General features: G+C 49.7%; 1 protein-coding gene across 6 annotated transcripts in view; it reads left to right on the plus strand.

Moving 5' to 3' along the window:
* Positions 1 to 17,209, plus strand: part of JAK2 (Janus kinase 2) — a 324,490-nt gene that overhangs the window by 187,820 nt on the left and 119,461 nt on the right. For all 6 annotated transcript variants that reach the window (XM_078779492.1, XM_078779484.1, XM_078779477.1 and 3 more), the window contains exon 4: positions 904 to 1,027. In XM_078779492.1, the coding sequence (XP_078635618.1) occupies positions 904 to 1,027 (124 nt within the window). The remainder of the gene's footprint in view (positions 1 to 903; positions 1,028 to 17,209) is intronic.

Consider the following 17,209-nt stretch of genomic DNA (forward strand, 5'->3'; position numbering starts at 1 on the left):
ACAACAAAGAGCAAACCAATCTAAATGTCTGAGGTTTAAATAAGACAGGTTCCTCCAGGATCCTCTCTAACGATGTTCTAATCATTTGAACCTGAGCTGGTGCACCTGATTCTAATTTTAGGTATTTGAAGTAGTGATAAATATAGGGTTGTACTTACTTTTTCCACATGCGAAATTTGAATTTATGTTTGTTTAAATTATACAATGGACTACAAAATGTAAATGTTCATGATATTTGTTATATTATATCACCTTTATCTATCAATATTGTTGAAATGAAGATCAAATAGCTGTATGTTGAAATATGTTGAAAAAGTCAAAACTTTACATGGGGTGTACTTACTTTTTCACATGACTGTATTTCCTTTTTGTAAAATATGCAACTGTATGGTTACTCAATGCATTTCCCTGTCATGTGACCAGATCCTCAGCTCTGATTGTTGTATGTTTGTGGGGACATATTGACAGACAAACGCTGTTCTAGACGGCATTGCCCTACCGGGCTTCGCCGTGAAAAATAAAATGAAAAGGGGGAAGGGTAACATGAAAGCAATGGCTAAAATTATTAAAGTAACTGTGAGGACACCATCAGGTAGGCTGCATAGGCATTCTTTTAAGCACTACTGCTGTCTTTGCCATAAACGGGCTATGCCATAAAAATCTCAATTCAATCCATTTTAAATTCAGGCTGTAACACGACAAAATCTGAAAAGGGTAAAGGGGTGTGAATACTTTCTGAAGGCACTCTATTTCACGCAGCTATTATGCGAGTGGTTGGATTTGTCACAGACGTGCGGTTCACAATTACTACCGGGATGCTGTAAGAATTGGCAGAGTTATGCAGTCTCCTTGTAAATAAATTGTATCACAGTATGCTGATTTACTTTTCCTTATTTTCAACAGGAGTCTGCCCGATTTTCCACAATCTGTTTGCTCTCAGTGTTGAGGATGTAAATCTCTGGTATGCTCCGTGTCACGTTTTCAAGGTGAATGCGACAGAATCTGTCGTCATCGTTTTCCGCATAAGGTATGGGTGACATGGTGACCCTTTTGATTCTTACTGCTTTCAGATTTTGTTCATGCATGTTGGTAATGTTAGAATTTCTTGCTTTGTTTGCTTGCATCGCTTTCCTGCTTGCATCGCTTGCCTGAATGCATCATTTATTTAATTCTTTATTTATTATTTTATTTTTCAGGCTCTGAAGCTCTTGGAAGAGCTGCAACACAAATCACACACAAATATGCAGTCAATATATGAGACGACTCCATACTTTACTTTCACATAAACACAGCCGTTGAGGTAGAGGGAAGTGAGGTCACAGAGCACAAGGGACCAGCGATGTCGTCTTTATGACATCACTTTTCTCCAGCACTCAGTGAGCTAATCGAGGAGGAATTTCCTCCTCTCTATAGATACCAACCTATGGGGGTTTTCCGTGCTCTATCCTTTAAGTGTTGAGTGTCAAGGAAGGAAGCAGCCTGTAAAATTTTAAGGTCTTTGGTATGGTTCAGCCAGACTTTGAACGAGTGACCTCCAAGAGACTGAACTGAAACTAATCATTATGCTACTTTGTCATTTATGCAGAATTTTTCAAATATAGTTCCTGTTGTACCAAAATATGTTCTTTTTTTTCCTTCACCTCTTTTTGGGCCAACCCTCCCCCAACCTCACCCTATCCATCAAATTTCTTTATTTTTGTCATTTCTTTCTTGCTTTTATTACTTTTGCCGCCAGTTATGTTTTCACCTCTGTTATCTGTCTTTTTGTCTGTCTATGAGCAGGATTTGTCAAAAAGTTATGGACGGATTCAGATGAAACTTGGTGGAGAGGTTGGGTGTGTGACAAGGATGAATTGATTAGATTTTGGTGAAGATTTGGATACAAGGAAAAATTAAATTTTACAAGGCTAAGTGATTCTTCACCATTGATTAAAAAAAAAAAAAAGAAAGAAAAAAAATATATATATATATATAACACCACCTTTAGAGGCCATTTTTCCCCGCAAGCGGGGGTTGGGCTTTTTCGGGAACTGTGGTTGTTGTTGTTTTTCGGTCCCCTTTTTGAAGCAATGTTTTACGGCCGGATGCCCTTCCTGACGCCAACCCTTTTTGCCGCCTTTAACGACAAGCAGGGAATTACCAGTGAACTGGTACTCAATTAGCCGACCTCGGAAGGATGACAGGCTGAGTCAACCCCCCTGGCGTTAATTCAGCGATTGACCGGGATTCGAACCCAGGATCCTAGGATCCTAAGCCGGCACCCTAGCCGCTAGCCCAACACCAGGGATTGATAGAGGGGTCAATATATGGTTGAACCCCCAAAAAATTGATACAAAAGGTTTTTCAATGGATTCTGGTACCATTGGGCATGCTAAATAACATACTAAAAATCTAGTAACATCTGACTTCTGGAAAGGGGTCATTTTCAAGATGGCGTCCAAGATGGCCGCTGGGAGCTTAAAATGGCCATATCTCAATTATTATTCAACCTAGAAAGGTGGTTTTGGTGTCTAACCCTAGGTTTTAGGGCCCAAGGAATCCAATTGAATCAATAAAATTACCATCAGTTAATTATTTATTGACAAGTCCAAGATGGCATCCCAAGGTGGCTATGAGGCTATGAGGATGGGCCGTCCATTAAAGACAACACGCATCAGAGAAGAGGACACAATATTCATCCCATTGTCAGCTTCACTGCTGAGACAAAGTTCTCAGGCAAGAAGAAGGAGGAGGTCCTGTCAAGAGATATCAATAAACAGAGACTGATCGGGATGATAAGTGATGAACAGAGAGAAAGGTATTGCACTGTGGTCAATGCACCTGGAGATGCTGATGTAGATATAGTAAAGGCTGCAGTGGAGGCATCTCTTCTACACACCACTACACTGATTGGAGAAGATACTGATCTCCTTGTCTTACTCCTTTACTATGCGCAGGGAGACAGTAAGAGCCTTTATTTCAGATCAGACAAGTCCAAAGCTGATGGCAGTTTTAAAGTGTATGACATCAACCGTCCAAAAGAAATCCTCGGACATGACATGTGTTCTCAGTTGATATTCATCCATGCCATGACTGGTTGTGACACGACTTCTCGGATTTTTGGTGTCGGCAAAAAGACTGCTTTCCAGAAGCTTGTAAAAGGAGACCCTGTCCTTCGGTCTTGTGCCAACACATTCACCATCCCAAACCAGACTACAGAGGTGATCGATGACCTTGGATGCCGAGTAATGGCTATCCTCTTTGGTGGCAAGTGCAAAGATTCCCTTGCAACAATGCGATATAACACCTTCAGCAAGAAGGTTGTCTCTGCTTTGTCTTTTGTAACACCCGAACGTCTGCCCCCAACTGAATCTGCTACCAAACTTCACTGTCGTAGAGCATACTACCAGATCATGGTGTGGATGGGAAAAGAAGAGGGCATGGATGCCATGAAATGGGGGTGGAGCCTGCAGGATAATCAGTTTGTCCCACTTATGTCAAGAATGAACGCTGCTCCAGACAGTCTCTTGAAGGTCATTCATTGTAACTGCTCCACTGCCTGCAAGACACTCCGCTGCTCTTTTAGACGATATGGACTACCATGTACTACTGCCTGTGGACCGTGCCAACTTGAAGAATGTGACAATCCACATAAGTTTCTTCCAGAGGAGTCGGAGGATGACGATGAATAGCGACTAACTGTATAAGACAACAAATGCCTAATGGGCTGGTAAACCTGGCTTACTGGATTACCTGATTACTTTGTGCTTATTTAAGTAATTTTGATGATTTCCTGGGTGCCTTAAACCCAGGTATACACACTGAAAAAATATCTCTAGGTTGACTACTATTCGACAGAGCCATTTTAGTGGATCAGGATGTCACCTTGGGATGCCATCTTGTACTTGTCAATAAATAATTAACTGATGGTAATTTTATTGGTTCAATTGGATTCATTGGGCCCTAAAACCTAGGGTTAGACACCAAAACCACCTTTCTAGGTTGAATAATAATTGAGATATGGCCATTTTAAGCTCCCGGCGGCCATCTTGGACGCCATCTTGAAAATGACCCCTTTCCGGAAGTCAGATGTTACTAGATTTTTAGTATGTTATTTAGCATGCCCAATGGTACCAGAATCCATTGAAAAACCTTTTGTATCAATTTTTTTGGGGTTAGGTGAGTTTTCTTTGTATATTGACCCTACTATGAGAGAAAGGGTTAAAAATGATAGAGAATTTTTATTTCAAAAAGTTGTGGACGGATTATGACAAACCTTGGATGAGTTGGGTCGTTGACAAGAACAAACCGATTAGATTTTGGTTCAGGTCCAGATGCAGATCCGGCGTATTGGTGCAATACAAATCCTAAACTGTTCAGGCTCTTGGAGGTATTTGCTCCACCGAGCGTCATTCTAGTTCGGTCACATATCCCATCTGGTTGGGAAGATCTCAGACCTGTTTATTTACCTAATTTTGTACTGAGATCTCTTCACGACTTGGAAGTTTTATAACTGCATACGTTTTAACCACTCATGGCTTCTGAAGAAGCTTGCATATTTATTACAAAACATCATAATATTATCGACCTCAAACCTAGAGTAAAAGGATCATGAAACTTGTGCTTGAAATAAAAATGGCAAACAAGCCATCTCAAATTTACCAAAAAACTGCTCGTCATTGGGAAAAACCTGACAATACCACCCAATAGTACAGCTGCTTAAATGCGAGGTTATCTTGTCTGATGCTTCGATCACAGAGGTCTTCATCATGGATACAAGACTACTTCGTACGACTACGTCATACAACTTGGTAGTCCAAACATCAGATGTGATCCTTGCCTATTTACCAGCTACAGGAGTTAGTTGTGTCTTCAGTTTTGAAACCCGCATCTCAAAAACATTCCTTGCAACTTCCAAAAGTCTGGCTTCTAATCTATTAGCTATAAAATGGAAAAATTGAATTGCCAAGAATTTTTTATATTGGTGGGTGCTGTGCCAATGGTGGACCACACTACATTTGGGCATGACTTTATCTCCAAGTTATTTTGCTTTTTCAAATGTTAGTGTCAAGATAATACCAGAACATTGCTTAATTGTTTCCTGTTGGGATGATGTTAAGAGTGAGTGGAAGGAAAGGGATCGTTTGTTGGCCCTTGACAACAAAGCTGTGTCAGCTGCTATAAATATTGAGATCACATGTTTCCCTGTCATGTGGAGAGGAAAGCTGGGGTGTGTTCAGTTACCAAGCAGCTAGCTGGCACTTGCCAAGCCAGTCGTTCCTTATCAGTGGTTTTGAATGGAGTGCTTGCTTGAATGCTTAAGCCACTTGGCGAGCGCTCTACAATAAACCTGGTCACTAAACACACCCCTGGCTTGCGGGGTATTCCCTCCCATGTGCGGATTATACGTGCCTGAAATTTTCAGAGAGAATTTTCTTCCCCAGGTGAGGGGTATACTAGGGGGTGGGTTATTTGCGTGAAATTACGGTACTTTGAATATCAGGATGTAAATTTAGAATTAAACAAAGCTTTTTGGGTGTAGGATTAGGGGAAGGGGACGGGTTGAAGGAGTTTGCTTTTAATGTGGGAATTAATTTATCAATGTTGATCACGATCAAGCTTTTCCAGATGAAAAACTGTTTTGGGCAAAAATGTGAATGGCTTTGAATTGGAGGGAAGCAGTGAGTTTTGGAGAAGGAGGAGGTGTGGGGGATGGGGAGATAAGTGAGGATTGAGAACAGGCATTGTATTATGTGCACGCAGGAATAAAGCCACATTGGCTTGCATAACAAGTACAGCCTTTCCGGCACTAGCCTTCTGCTTCCTGCAGATAGTTTGGCTCAAAGACCGACAGTTCCTTTTAAAGTATCTGCTATGTAGTATCGTCTGCCCATCTTACAATAATTTTGTCCACTTTTTGTTATAAACGTCTCTGCTTAACTGCAATTCTTTATATCTTTGTTTTTCTTTTTTCTACATCTGTCACACACTTTCGTTGTGCTTATTTGCTGTTAAAAATACTCAGCGCGTGTTCGCCTTTTCTGGTACTCGGCTGCTCCGAATACACATCGTTTCACAGCATTCCTTCTGTTATTGTACATGCTTTACATATGCTTGTGGTGGAATGTGTTACGGTAGCGATAAGAAGTCAGCATGTTGCTGCTTATATCATACGTCCCTTGTGTTTAGGAATCCAAACTGCTGCATAGCAATGAATGCAACCTTGTGGCTGTGAATATTTTAATTTGATGTACCTTTGTAAATTCATATTTTAACTGGTTGCAAATTGAAGTGGAACATTAATTTAATTATTTGCAACGGTGTTTTTGCATTGTATTTGATTAATTGATATTAATTTAAGACATTAAACTGGAAGATGATCGCCATCTACTGTGCCTTCAGAAAGTATTCACACCCCTTGACTTTTTCACATTTTGTTGTGTTACAGCCTGAATTTCAAATGGATTACATTGAGATTTTTTGTCACTTATCTACACATAATACCCCATAATGTCAGTGGAATTTTTTATTCGACAGTTTTATAAAATAATTACAAATGAAAAGCTGAAATGCCTTGTGTCAATTAGTATTCAACCCCATTGCTTTGACACTTGATTGATTGAAGTCCACCTGTGGCTAATTCAATTGAATGGACATGATTTTGAAAGAAACACACCTTTCTATATAAGGTCCCACAATTTACCATGCATGTCAGAGCAGAAACTCTACCATGAAGTCCAAGCAACTGTCAATATAACTCATAGATAGAATTGTGAGGAGGCATAGATCCGTGGAAGGGTAAAAAAAAAACAATTTCTCGAGTGTTGAAAGTTCTCAAGAGCACAGTGAGCACCATCAATAGGAAATGGAAAGCACCAGACTCTTTCTAGAGCTGGACGTTGGACCAAACTGAGCAACCGGGCAAGAAGGACCTTGGTCCGGGAGAGGACCAATAACTCAATGACCACTCTGACAGAACTACAGAGTCCCTTGGCTGAGATAGGAGAACCCGCCGAAAGGACACTAGTCTCTGCAGCATTTCACAAATCTAGGATTTATGGGAGTGGCCAGACAGAAGCCACTCATGAGAAAAAGGCACATGACCACACACCTGGAATTTGCAAAAAGGCATGTGAAAGACTCTGAGAACATAAGACAAAATATTCTGTGGTCTGATGAGGCAAAAATTTAACACACTGGCCTGAATACAAAGTGCTACGTCTGGTAGAAACCGAACACATCTCATCACCCATCTAACAACATCCCTACCATGAAGCATGGTGTTGGCAGCTTCATGCTATGGAGATGGTTTTCAGTGGAAGGCACTGGGAGACTTGTAAGGATAGAGGTAACAACAAATTGAGGCAAATCCTTGAGGAGAGCCTGCTTCAGAGTTCAAAAGACCTGAGACTGTGGCAATGATTTATGTTCCAGCTGGAGAATGACCTCAAGCATACAGCCAAAGCAAAACTGGATTGGTTCCAGTCAGACCAACAATGGGGAAATTGTAGTCGTAGCCTGTTCCAGAGTGGCCCAGCCAAAGTGGCCGAAATCCTTGAGTGGTCCAAAGCCCAGACTTTAATCCCATTGAGAATCTGTGGAAAGACTTGAATGTTCCTGTTCACCGACGCTCCTCATCCAACTTTACAGAGCTTGAGCAAATGTGCAAGGAATAAAAAAAAAAACCCCCCACCTTTAGAGGCCATTTTTCCCCGCAAGCGGGGGTTGGCCTTTTTCGGGGACCGTGGTTGTTGTTGTTTTTTGGTCCCCTTTTTGAAGCAATGTTTTACGGCCGGATGCCCTTCCTGCCGCCAACCCTTTTTGTCACCTTTTTACGACAAACAGGGAATTACCAGTGAACTGGTACTCAATTTGCCGACCTCGGAAGGATGACAGGCTGAGTTAACCCCCCTGGCGTTAATTCAGCGATCGACCGGGATTCGAACCCAGGATCCTAGGATCCTAAGCTGGCACCCTAGCCGCTAGCCCAACACCAGGGCTAGAAGCACGGAGCACGGAGGAGGGCGGTACCGAAACAAGGAAGAATCCGTGCAAGGAATAATGGGAGAAACTCCCCAAATGCAGATGTGCAAAGCTGATGCAGACATATCCAAGACTCGAAGCTGCAATCGCTACCAAAGGCACTTCTATGAAGTATTGACTCAGGGGGTTGAATACTTATGTAAATTAGATATTTCTGTAATTCATTTTAAATTATTTTGTAATAATTTCGAAAGAAATTCTATTTTGACATTATTGGGTATTTTATGTTCGTCAGTGACAAAAAATCTCAATTTAATCAATTTTTAATTCAGGCTATAACACAACAAAATGTGAAAATGTCAAGGGGTGTGAATACTTTCTGAAGGCACTCACTGTACAGTGCATTCAGAAAGTATTCAGACCCCTTCACTTTTTTCGCATTTTGTTATGTTGCAGTCTTAATGCTGAAATCGTTTAAATACATTTTTTCCCCTCATCAATCTACACTCAATACCCCATAATGACAAAGAGAAAGCAGGATTTTAGAAAGTTTTGCAAATTTATTAAAAAGAAAAAACTGAAATATCACATTGACGTAAGTATTCAGACCCTTTGCTATGACACTTGAAATTTAGCTCAGGTGCCTCCCATTTCTCTTGATCATCTTTGAGATGTTTCTGCACCTTGATAGGAGTCCACCTGTGGTAAATTCAATTGTTTGGACATGATTTGGAAAGGCACACACCTGTCTGTATAAGGTCTCACAGCTGACAATGCATATCAGAGCAAAAACCAAGCCATGAGGTCGAAGGAACTGCCTGCAGAGCTCAGAGACAGGATTGTGTCGAGGCACAGATTTGGGGAAGCCCACAAAAAAAAATTCTGCTGCATTGAACGTTCCCAAGAGCACAGTGGCCTCCATAATTCTTAAATGGAAGAAGTTTGGAACAACCAGGACTTTTCCTAGAGCTGGCCGCCCGGCCAAACTGAGCAATCGGGGGAGAAGGGCCTTGGTAAGAGAGGTGACCAAGAACTCGATGGTCACTCTGGCTGAGCTCCAGAAATCCTGTGTGGAGATGGGAGAAACTTCCAGAAGGACAACCATCACTGCAACACTCCACCGGTCTGGGCTTTATGGCAGAGTGGCCAGACGGAAGCCTCTCCTCGGTGAAAGACACATGAAAGCCCGCTTGGAGTTTGCAAAAAAGCACCTGAAGGACTCTCAGACTGTGAGAAACAAGATTCTGTGGTCTGATGAAACTGAGATTGAACTATTTGGCTTCCTTTTGGCCATAACAGCTGCAACATAACAAAATGTGTAAAAAGTGAAGGGGTCTGAATACTTTCTGAATGCTCTGTATATGCATTAAAATATTTACAGATTTTGCTTTTCTTTCTTTTGAATGTATCATTTACTTTGAAAATATTACTTTTTTGGTATTCCCCTCAGCTAATTCTTCACTCCTTTTCTCCTGTAAAGTGTCTATAATTAATAACCAGGGATTTCATGTTCATGTTTTATGTTCACCACCGCCCCCCCCTCGCCCAAACCCCCGGGGAGGCTATGACTTGTTTACTGCCTAAAACAACCACGCCGTGTACATCCAACGGTTTCTAACTCATTCCATCCAGCAGTTCAGGAGTTCATGCAAGTAAACCAAACACACAAACACACAAACAAACAAAACAGTATAGTATAATAATTCCCTCACGTGTATTATCTGTGGTTTTAATGCAGAGAATCGGCGTATTTAATTATGTCATGTAATACCAGCACCCACCATGCGGCATACACATTATGATACACATTTTCAGAAAGAACCTGCCTCCCTACCACCCTCCCCTCCCCCCCCCTCCCCTCCACCCTGAGCCCTGGGGCTATGTTTTTTTCTGCCTAAAACCCCCCTGGGTACACCCCAAGTACAACCATTGACGTTTAACTCATTCCATCCAGCGGCTCAGGAATGCAGAGAATTCAAGCAAACACACAAACATGTACTTCATGATTTGTAAGCTTTTCTTATGGTTCTTCAGATTTTTTTTCCTCAGGAACAACACCCTCAACTGTGCTGATAATAGTAAATGGTTAAAACAAAGTCATAACAAACAGGGGTGAAAACATAACCTCCATTCACCTTCGGTGATGGAGGTAAAAATAAAAGAACGAATTCTCAGGATCATCGTTTCTTCAATGAGGTTGTGGCGGACACGAAAGCACTGACGCGGTGACATCACCCCGCACACCAAGTGGGGATGGGCCACGCCAGGGAGAGAGGCGTGGCCTCACGATATACGCGGAGCGCGCAGCCCTGAGCAGCTTAGTGCTGCAGTTTGAGTACTTTGAATAAAGACTCTTTTATGAACCGCGTTGTCCGCTTGCTCTTTGCGTAAGCATTAGCGCGCGCAGCATCGCGCTTTATATGGTGACCTCGACGTTGGATCTGCCGTAGCGATCCTTCCGAACACGACGCCATTGCAATGGCCAACGGCAAGGCAATGGCGATTAAACTTCCCGAATTTGGGGAGGCCCAGGCCGAAGTCTGGTTCGTTCAAGCCGAAGCCCAATTTCAGCTTCGGCGCCTCACCAACGACGACATGCGCTACTGCCACGTCGTCGCCTTCCTCGGGCCCAGCACGGCCGCTCGAGTTGTGTCCGTCCTTCGCCACCCACCGGACGGCCACAAGTACGAGGCACTCAAGCGGCTACTCCTAGCCACGTTCGGCCTCACGGACGACGCACGGGCCGACCGCCTCCTGGATCTCCCCGAGCTCGGCGACACGCGCCCGTCGGTCAGAATGGACCATATGCTGTCACTGTTGGGCGACGAAGCCCCCGGTTCTCTATTCCGGGCGCTTTTCCGTCGCCAACTTCCAGCGCAGGTTCGCCTCGCATTGGCCGGGACCGGGCTAACGGAACCCCGAGCATTGGCAGCCGAGGCGGACAGGTACTTCGCGGCTTCGGATACGCGGGCGAGAGTCGGCGCGGCCGTCACGGACCTCGAGGCTGATGCTGCTGATCCACAGCATCAGCTTCCACAGCATACGCAGCATGCTGATACGCCCCTCGTGACCGCCGCCACGCCCCGCCCACCGCCGCGGCGAAAACCGCCAACTCCACCGGCCTGGCGGAGCCAGCCACACTCCTCCAGCTCCACCACCTGGTGCTGGTTCCACGCCAAGTTTGGCCACGAGGCTCGGCAATGTCATCCACCATGCTCCTTCAACAGGTCGGGAAACGCCCGGGCCGGCGCTCAATAGTGGCGATGAGCGCCGGTCGTTCGAGCAGCCTGCTGTTCATAACGGACACCTTCTCCGGGCGCCGTTACCTGTGCGACACGGGAGCGCAGGTGAGTGTCGTTCCCGCCGGCACGTCAGACAAGCACGCCGCGGGCGGGGGCCCCGCGCTGCTTGCCGCGAACGGGACGCCCATCCGTACGTACGGAAAACGCTGCCTCTCTCTGCGGTTCGGAGGGCAGGTTTTCCGATGGACGTTCGTCACTGCCGACGTGCCCATGGCACTGCTTGGCGTGGACTTCCTGTGCGCTAATGGGCTCCTGGTCGACGTAAAGCGCAGACGTCTTGTCCAGGCCGAGACGTTCAGCTCGCTCGCTTGTGCGCTGCCCAGCTCGTCGAGCAGCTCAACGAGCGGCTTGCCAAGCGGCTTGCCGAACGGTTCGGTTCCGGCCACGTTGGTCTGTACGCTTCCGGCAGCGGACGCATTCACCCGCCTCCTCGCCGGCTTCCCGGCCCTCACGCGGCCCACCTTCTCGGCGGGGGCCGTCAAGCACGGGGTGGCCCATCACATCCCCACCGTCGGGCCACCGGTCTACGCCCGGGCACGCCGCCTCGAGCCGACGAAGCTGGCGGTGGCAAAAGCGGTTTCGCTACCCTGGAGCGACTCGGCATCGTTCGGCGCTCAGAGAGCGCTTTGGCGTCGCCGCTGCACATCGTGCCGAAGCCCGGCGGGGGATGGCGACCGTGCGGGGACTATCACCGTCTCAATGACGCCACGACTCCCGACCGCTACCCCGTCCCCCACATTCAGGACTTTTCCGCCCGTTTGGCGGGCATGTCCTTCTTCTCGAAGGTGGACCTCATACGCGGCTACCATCAGGTCCCCGTCAGGCCGGAGGACGTCCCGAAGACGGCGGTCATCACGCGGCCCACCTTCTCGGCGGGGGCCGTCAAGCACGGGGTGGCCCATCACATCCCCACCGTCGGGCCACCGGTCTACGCCCGGGCACGCCGCCTCGAGCCGACGAAGCTGGCGGTGGCAAAAGCGGTTTCGCTACCCTGGAGCGACTCGGCATCGTTCGGCGCTCAGAGAGCGCTTTGGCGTCGCCGCTGCACATCGTGCCGAAGCCCGGCGGGGGATGGCGACCGTGCGGGGACTATCACCGTCTCAATGACGCCACGACTCCCGACCGCTACCCCGTCCCCCACATTCAGGACTTTTCCGCCCGTTTGGCGGGCATGTCCTTCTTCTCGAAGGTGGACCTCATACGCGGCTACCATCAGGTCCCCGTCAGGCCGGAGGACGTCCCGAAGACGGCGGTCATCACGCCGTTCGGACTCTTCGAATTCCTGCGGATGCCCTTCGGTCTGAAGAATGCGGCTCAGGCGTTCCAGCGACTGATGGACAGCGTCCTGCGCGACTTGGATTTTGTCTACGTCTACCTGGACGATATCCTCGTCGCCAGCGCATCCCGCGAAGAGCACCTACGCCACCTCCGCACGCTCTTCGAACGCCTGGGCCAGATGGCCTGATTGTGAACCCCGCAAAGTGCCGGTTCGGCGCCGCCATAATCGATTTTCTGGGGCACCGTGTCACCAGGCACGGAGCCGTCCCCCTGCCGGCCAAGGTGGAGGCGGTGAAGGGGTTTCCGCGCCCCCGCACGATCAGAGGGCTGCAGGAGTTCCTGGGCATGGTGAACTTTTACCATCGGTTCCTGCCCCGTATCGCCCAGCTCCAGCGCCCCCTGCACGAAGCTCTCCGAGGTAAGCCGGGCAAAGGCGACGTTACCTGGACCGAGCAGATGGACACGGCGTTCACGGTCGCGAAGCTCGCCTTGGCTAACGCCACCATGCTCGCGCACCCGGCGCCCGATGCACCGATCGCCCTCACCACCGACGCCTCGGACTACGCGGTGGGCGCGGTGCACGAGCAATGGGTGCGTGGAGCTTGGCAACCGCTGGCGTTCTTTAGCCGGCAGCTTCGCCCGCCCGAACGCCGTTACAGTACCTTCGACCGCGAGTTGCTCGGGCTTCACTTGGCGGTCAGGCACTTCCGCCATCTGCTCGAGGGCCGTGCGTTCATGGCCTTCGTCGACCACAAGCCGCTGATCTTCTCGATGGGCAAGGTCACCGAGCCGTGGTCGGCCCGGCAGCAGCGTCACCTCTCGGCCGTGTCCGAGTACACGACGGACATCCGGCACGTCGCGGGGAAGGACAACCCGGTGGCGGATTGCCTTTCCCGGCCGTCGCCCACGCAGTCCACCTCGGCATCGACTATGCCCGGATGGCAGCGGACCAGGCCGCTGACCCCGACGTCCAGGCCTTGCAGACCGCCGTCACGGGCCTCCGTGTCATCGAGGTGCCGTTCGACGGCGCAGGCGCGGCCCTCTTGTGCGACGTCTCCCTCGGGCGTCCTCGCCCCATCGTGCCCGCGGGCTGGCAGCGCCAGGTGTTTGACGCCATCCACGGCCTGTCCCACCCGGGTGCGAGGGCCTCCCAAAGGTTGATCGCCGACAAGTTCATCTGGCATGGCCTCCGGAAGGCCGTCCGCGGCTGGGCCAGGACGTGCTTCGCGCGCCAGCACGCCAAGGTGCACCGGCACACCCAGGCCCCGTTGGCCCCGTTCACGGTGCTGGAACGCCGGTTTGACCACGTCCACGTGGACCTGGTGGGACCTCTGCCCCCCTCGCGGGGTTTCACCCATGTCCTCACCATGGTGGACCGCACCACCCGGTGGCCGGAGGCCGTGCCCTTGGCGTCGACGACGGCGGCGGATGTCGCGCAGGCTTTCATCGCCACCTGGGTCGCCCGGTTCGGCGCCCCCTCAGACATCTCGTCCGACCGCGGCCCCCAGTTCACCTCGGAGCTCTGGGGGGCGGTCGCGCAGGGGCTCGGGGTCCGGCTGCACCGAACCACGGCCTACCACCCCCAGGCTAACGGCCTGTGTCAGCGATTTCACCGCTCATTGAAGGCCACGCTCTGGGCCACCCTCCGCGACGGCGGCTGGGCCTACAGGCTCCCCTGGGTCCTGCTGGGCCTCCGGACGGCGCCCAAGGAGGACCTGCGCGCATCCACGGCGGAGTTGGTCTTCGGGCAACCGCTGCGGGTGCCGGGCGAGTTTCTCCCCGACTCCACGGCACCATGGTCCGCGGCACAGCAGCGCTCCGCTCTGCAAGAGACCGCCCAGAGGTTCGCCCCGGTGCCAACGGCATGCCACGGGCACCCACCGACGCACGTCGCCCCGGAGCTTCGCACGGCGGAGTACGTCTTTGTCCGCCACGATGCCCACCAGACACCACTGCGGCCCCCGTACGACGGGCCTTTCCGCGTGCTGGAGACCGGGGCGAAGCACTTCACCCTGGACATCGGCGGTACTCCTGACCGCGTTTCTGTAGACCGCCTCAAGCCGGCCCACCTCGACGTGGACCATCCACTGCCAGTGGCCCGACCCCCGCGTCGGGGCCGCCCCCCTGCGGGCGGACCCCCGGCACCGCCCAGCCCCGCCGCCACGCCGCCCCCCGGTCCTGCTGCCGGAGGCATCCCAGATGGCATCCCTGCATCCCAGACGCCGCCAGTCGCCAGGGGGCGCTTCGGCCGGGTCATCCGTTTGCCCCGCAAACTGACCCTTCAGGTGCGCGGGGATTCTGGGGGGGCGCGTGTGGCGGACATGAAAGCACTGACCCGGTGACATCACCCCGCACACCAAGTGGGGATGGGCCACGCCAGGGAGAGAGGCGTGGCCTCACGATATACGCGGAGCGCGCAGCCCTGAGCAGCTTAGTGCTGCAGTTTGAGTACTTTGAATAAAGACTCTTTTATGAACCGCGTTGTCCGCTTGCTCTTTGCGTAAGCATTAGCGCGCGCAGCATCGCGCTTTAAGGTCACAATTACTCAGCAATGTGCAGAATGACTATTGAATCGACACGTTCATGTGATAAGAATGTGAGCATAATTATTTATTTTTATATTTAATTTTTTGCATCAAGGATTTTTATAATGGCCATGATGACTGTAAACAAATTGGACAGACAACTTAACTTTCCCTCCAAAAGTATCTATATATATTGTTACAGATGCGGTTGTGGATGTTGGTTTACTGAGCGGTTTGGTATGACCGCGTCTGCACAGTTTACCCGATTATACTCGAACGTTGGCCGAGTCGCGCTATGCTAAATCAATTACGGAAAGGACACAACGGCTGGATTAAATGACACGACACCAGGGGTACAGTTCTCAAGACCTCCGGAGGAGGTTATAATAGTTCGGAACGTTAGATTACAAGGACAAGAGAGACAGCATAGAAAGGTAGGCACTTAAATACGGTCTTATAGTAGCCCCGACAGACGACAGATAAACGGGACAAGACTGACTCACACCGGGATTGATGGCAAGGAAGGGCAGGTAGTCGATGGCTCAAGGTGCACTCTTGGCTCAGGGACAGGATCCACACGGTCCGAAAGATGCAGGGAGGTCTCTCAGCGCTCGGAGGTGGCGACTGGTTCTTCTCACTTCAAGCTCGGGGCGCATCTGACGTCACGTCCGGTAAGTCGCTGCGTATATCCGGCGGGGAGTGACACGCCCTCGGCTCGTTAGCTCCGCCCCAGATGGAATCGGCCCGCCGCTTCTTATTGGGTGCGGGGGGGTTACCGGGCTCCGCCCTTGACGAGGAGCTGACAGCCAGCCCCTTTGTGGTAACCCCGTAACCTGGAGGTAACCTGGAGCACATGGGCCATGGCGGCTAACCGAGCCGGAGTGAGGACGCCCACTCCCCGCACCGCGGCCACGCCGCCCCCGCTGTGGTTGTAGTTGTTGTTGTTGTTGTTTCATGGGGAAGATGGGAGGAGGTATGGGGAGGTCCTAAACTCACTATTGGTGTCATACAATCACATTCTGGTGCAACGAAGAGTCAGAATTAATGGAAACGAGTCCTTAACTGACATAGACTAAGAATAACTAGCAAGATGTCCGAAAGTTGTCTACGTGAGATGCGGTGGTCCTGGGCACGACATTTAATGGGGGAAAAAGGGGAAGGTCGGTTCTACAGAGTGTTATTTACAGGCAATGGGACTAGGGAATGGGGGATTGGGGATAGTTGGGGGGTATTGGGGAAATAGGGGAATATTTACAAGCGGATATGGATGGAGACCAAATCCCATATCCGCAACATGCACCCTTCTCTACCCTCGGGGCGTCCCGACCCGATAAATTTTTACCTACTTTAGTGTGGCACTCAGATGTAGTTCCCTCTACTATTAACTCTACCCTGAGTGCGACAGTTTTACAGATATTCACAAATGAGTAAATATGTCCCCCTGCGACGTTGCACCCTTCTCCTCACAGAAACACACCCACAGGATAACCGAATCGCGGAAAGAATTCGCAAACTAAACATACAGCCGGTAGGGAGCATTATTTACACAAGACTACGCTGACATTTACACTACGATCCAGGACCTGTTTTTGGAGGAACACATGCAGATGTTATGCATAGAGAGAGCACGCATGCCAGCATCGATACACCAACCCACGAGTGCTCTGTGGCCTTACGGCCTTTAATAATGTGCAGAGCACCCCTTCCAAGCACCAAAAGCACCACCCCAAGCACCAATCGGTGCAGTCACCATTGTTCATTAAAATAAAAACAACAACCCCTAACCCTGCAGGTGTCTCTTGCTCTTCGTGTGGTGCACTTGGCCTTCTTGCTTCTTTCAAAAATAAAGAAAGGCGCCAACCGCGTCCATTTCCTATTTGTGGCCGTCAGGGGGCCAACTATGAGTGGTTCACCTTGTATGGCATAGGTGCCACGTTGACCCATAGGTCCATCAACGGGTGGTGCTTGCCCGCAAAAGAACTGCGGTCCATTGTGGGTGGCCACCAAAATTGCGGTCCATATGGTGTATCGATCCAGGCAGCAAGCAGCGAAAGTGCAGGCCCACAACTGTGGAGCCAGCACCTCTCTCTCCTCTCTCTCTGCCCCAAAGCCAGATCCTCGGAGGTGGGAGACAAAAGAAGA

Source organism: Myxine glutinosa, chromosome 1, assembly GCF_964187855.1.
Source record: "Myxine glutinosa chromosome 1, kmMyxGlut1.1, whole genome shotgun sequence".
NCBI classification, from domain to species: domain Eukaryota; kingdom Metazoa; phylum Chordata; class Myxini; order Myxiniformes; family Myxinidae; genus Myxine; species Myxine glutinosa.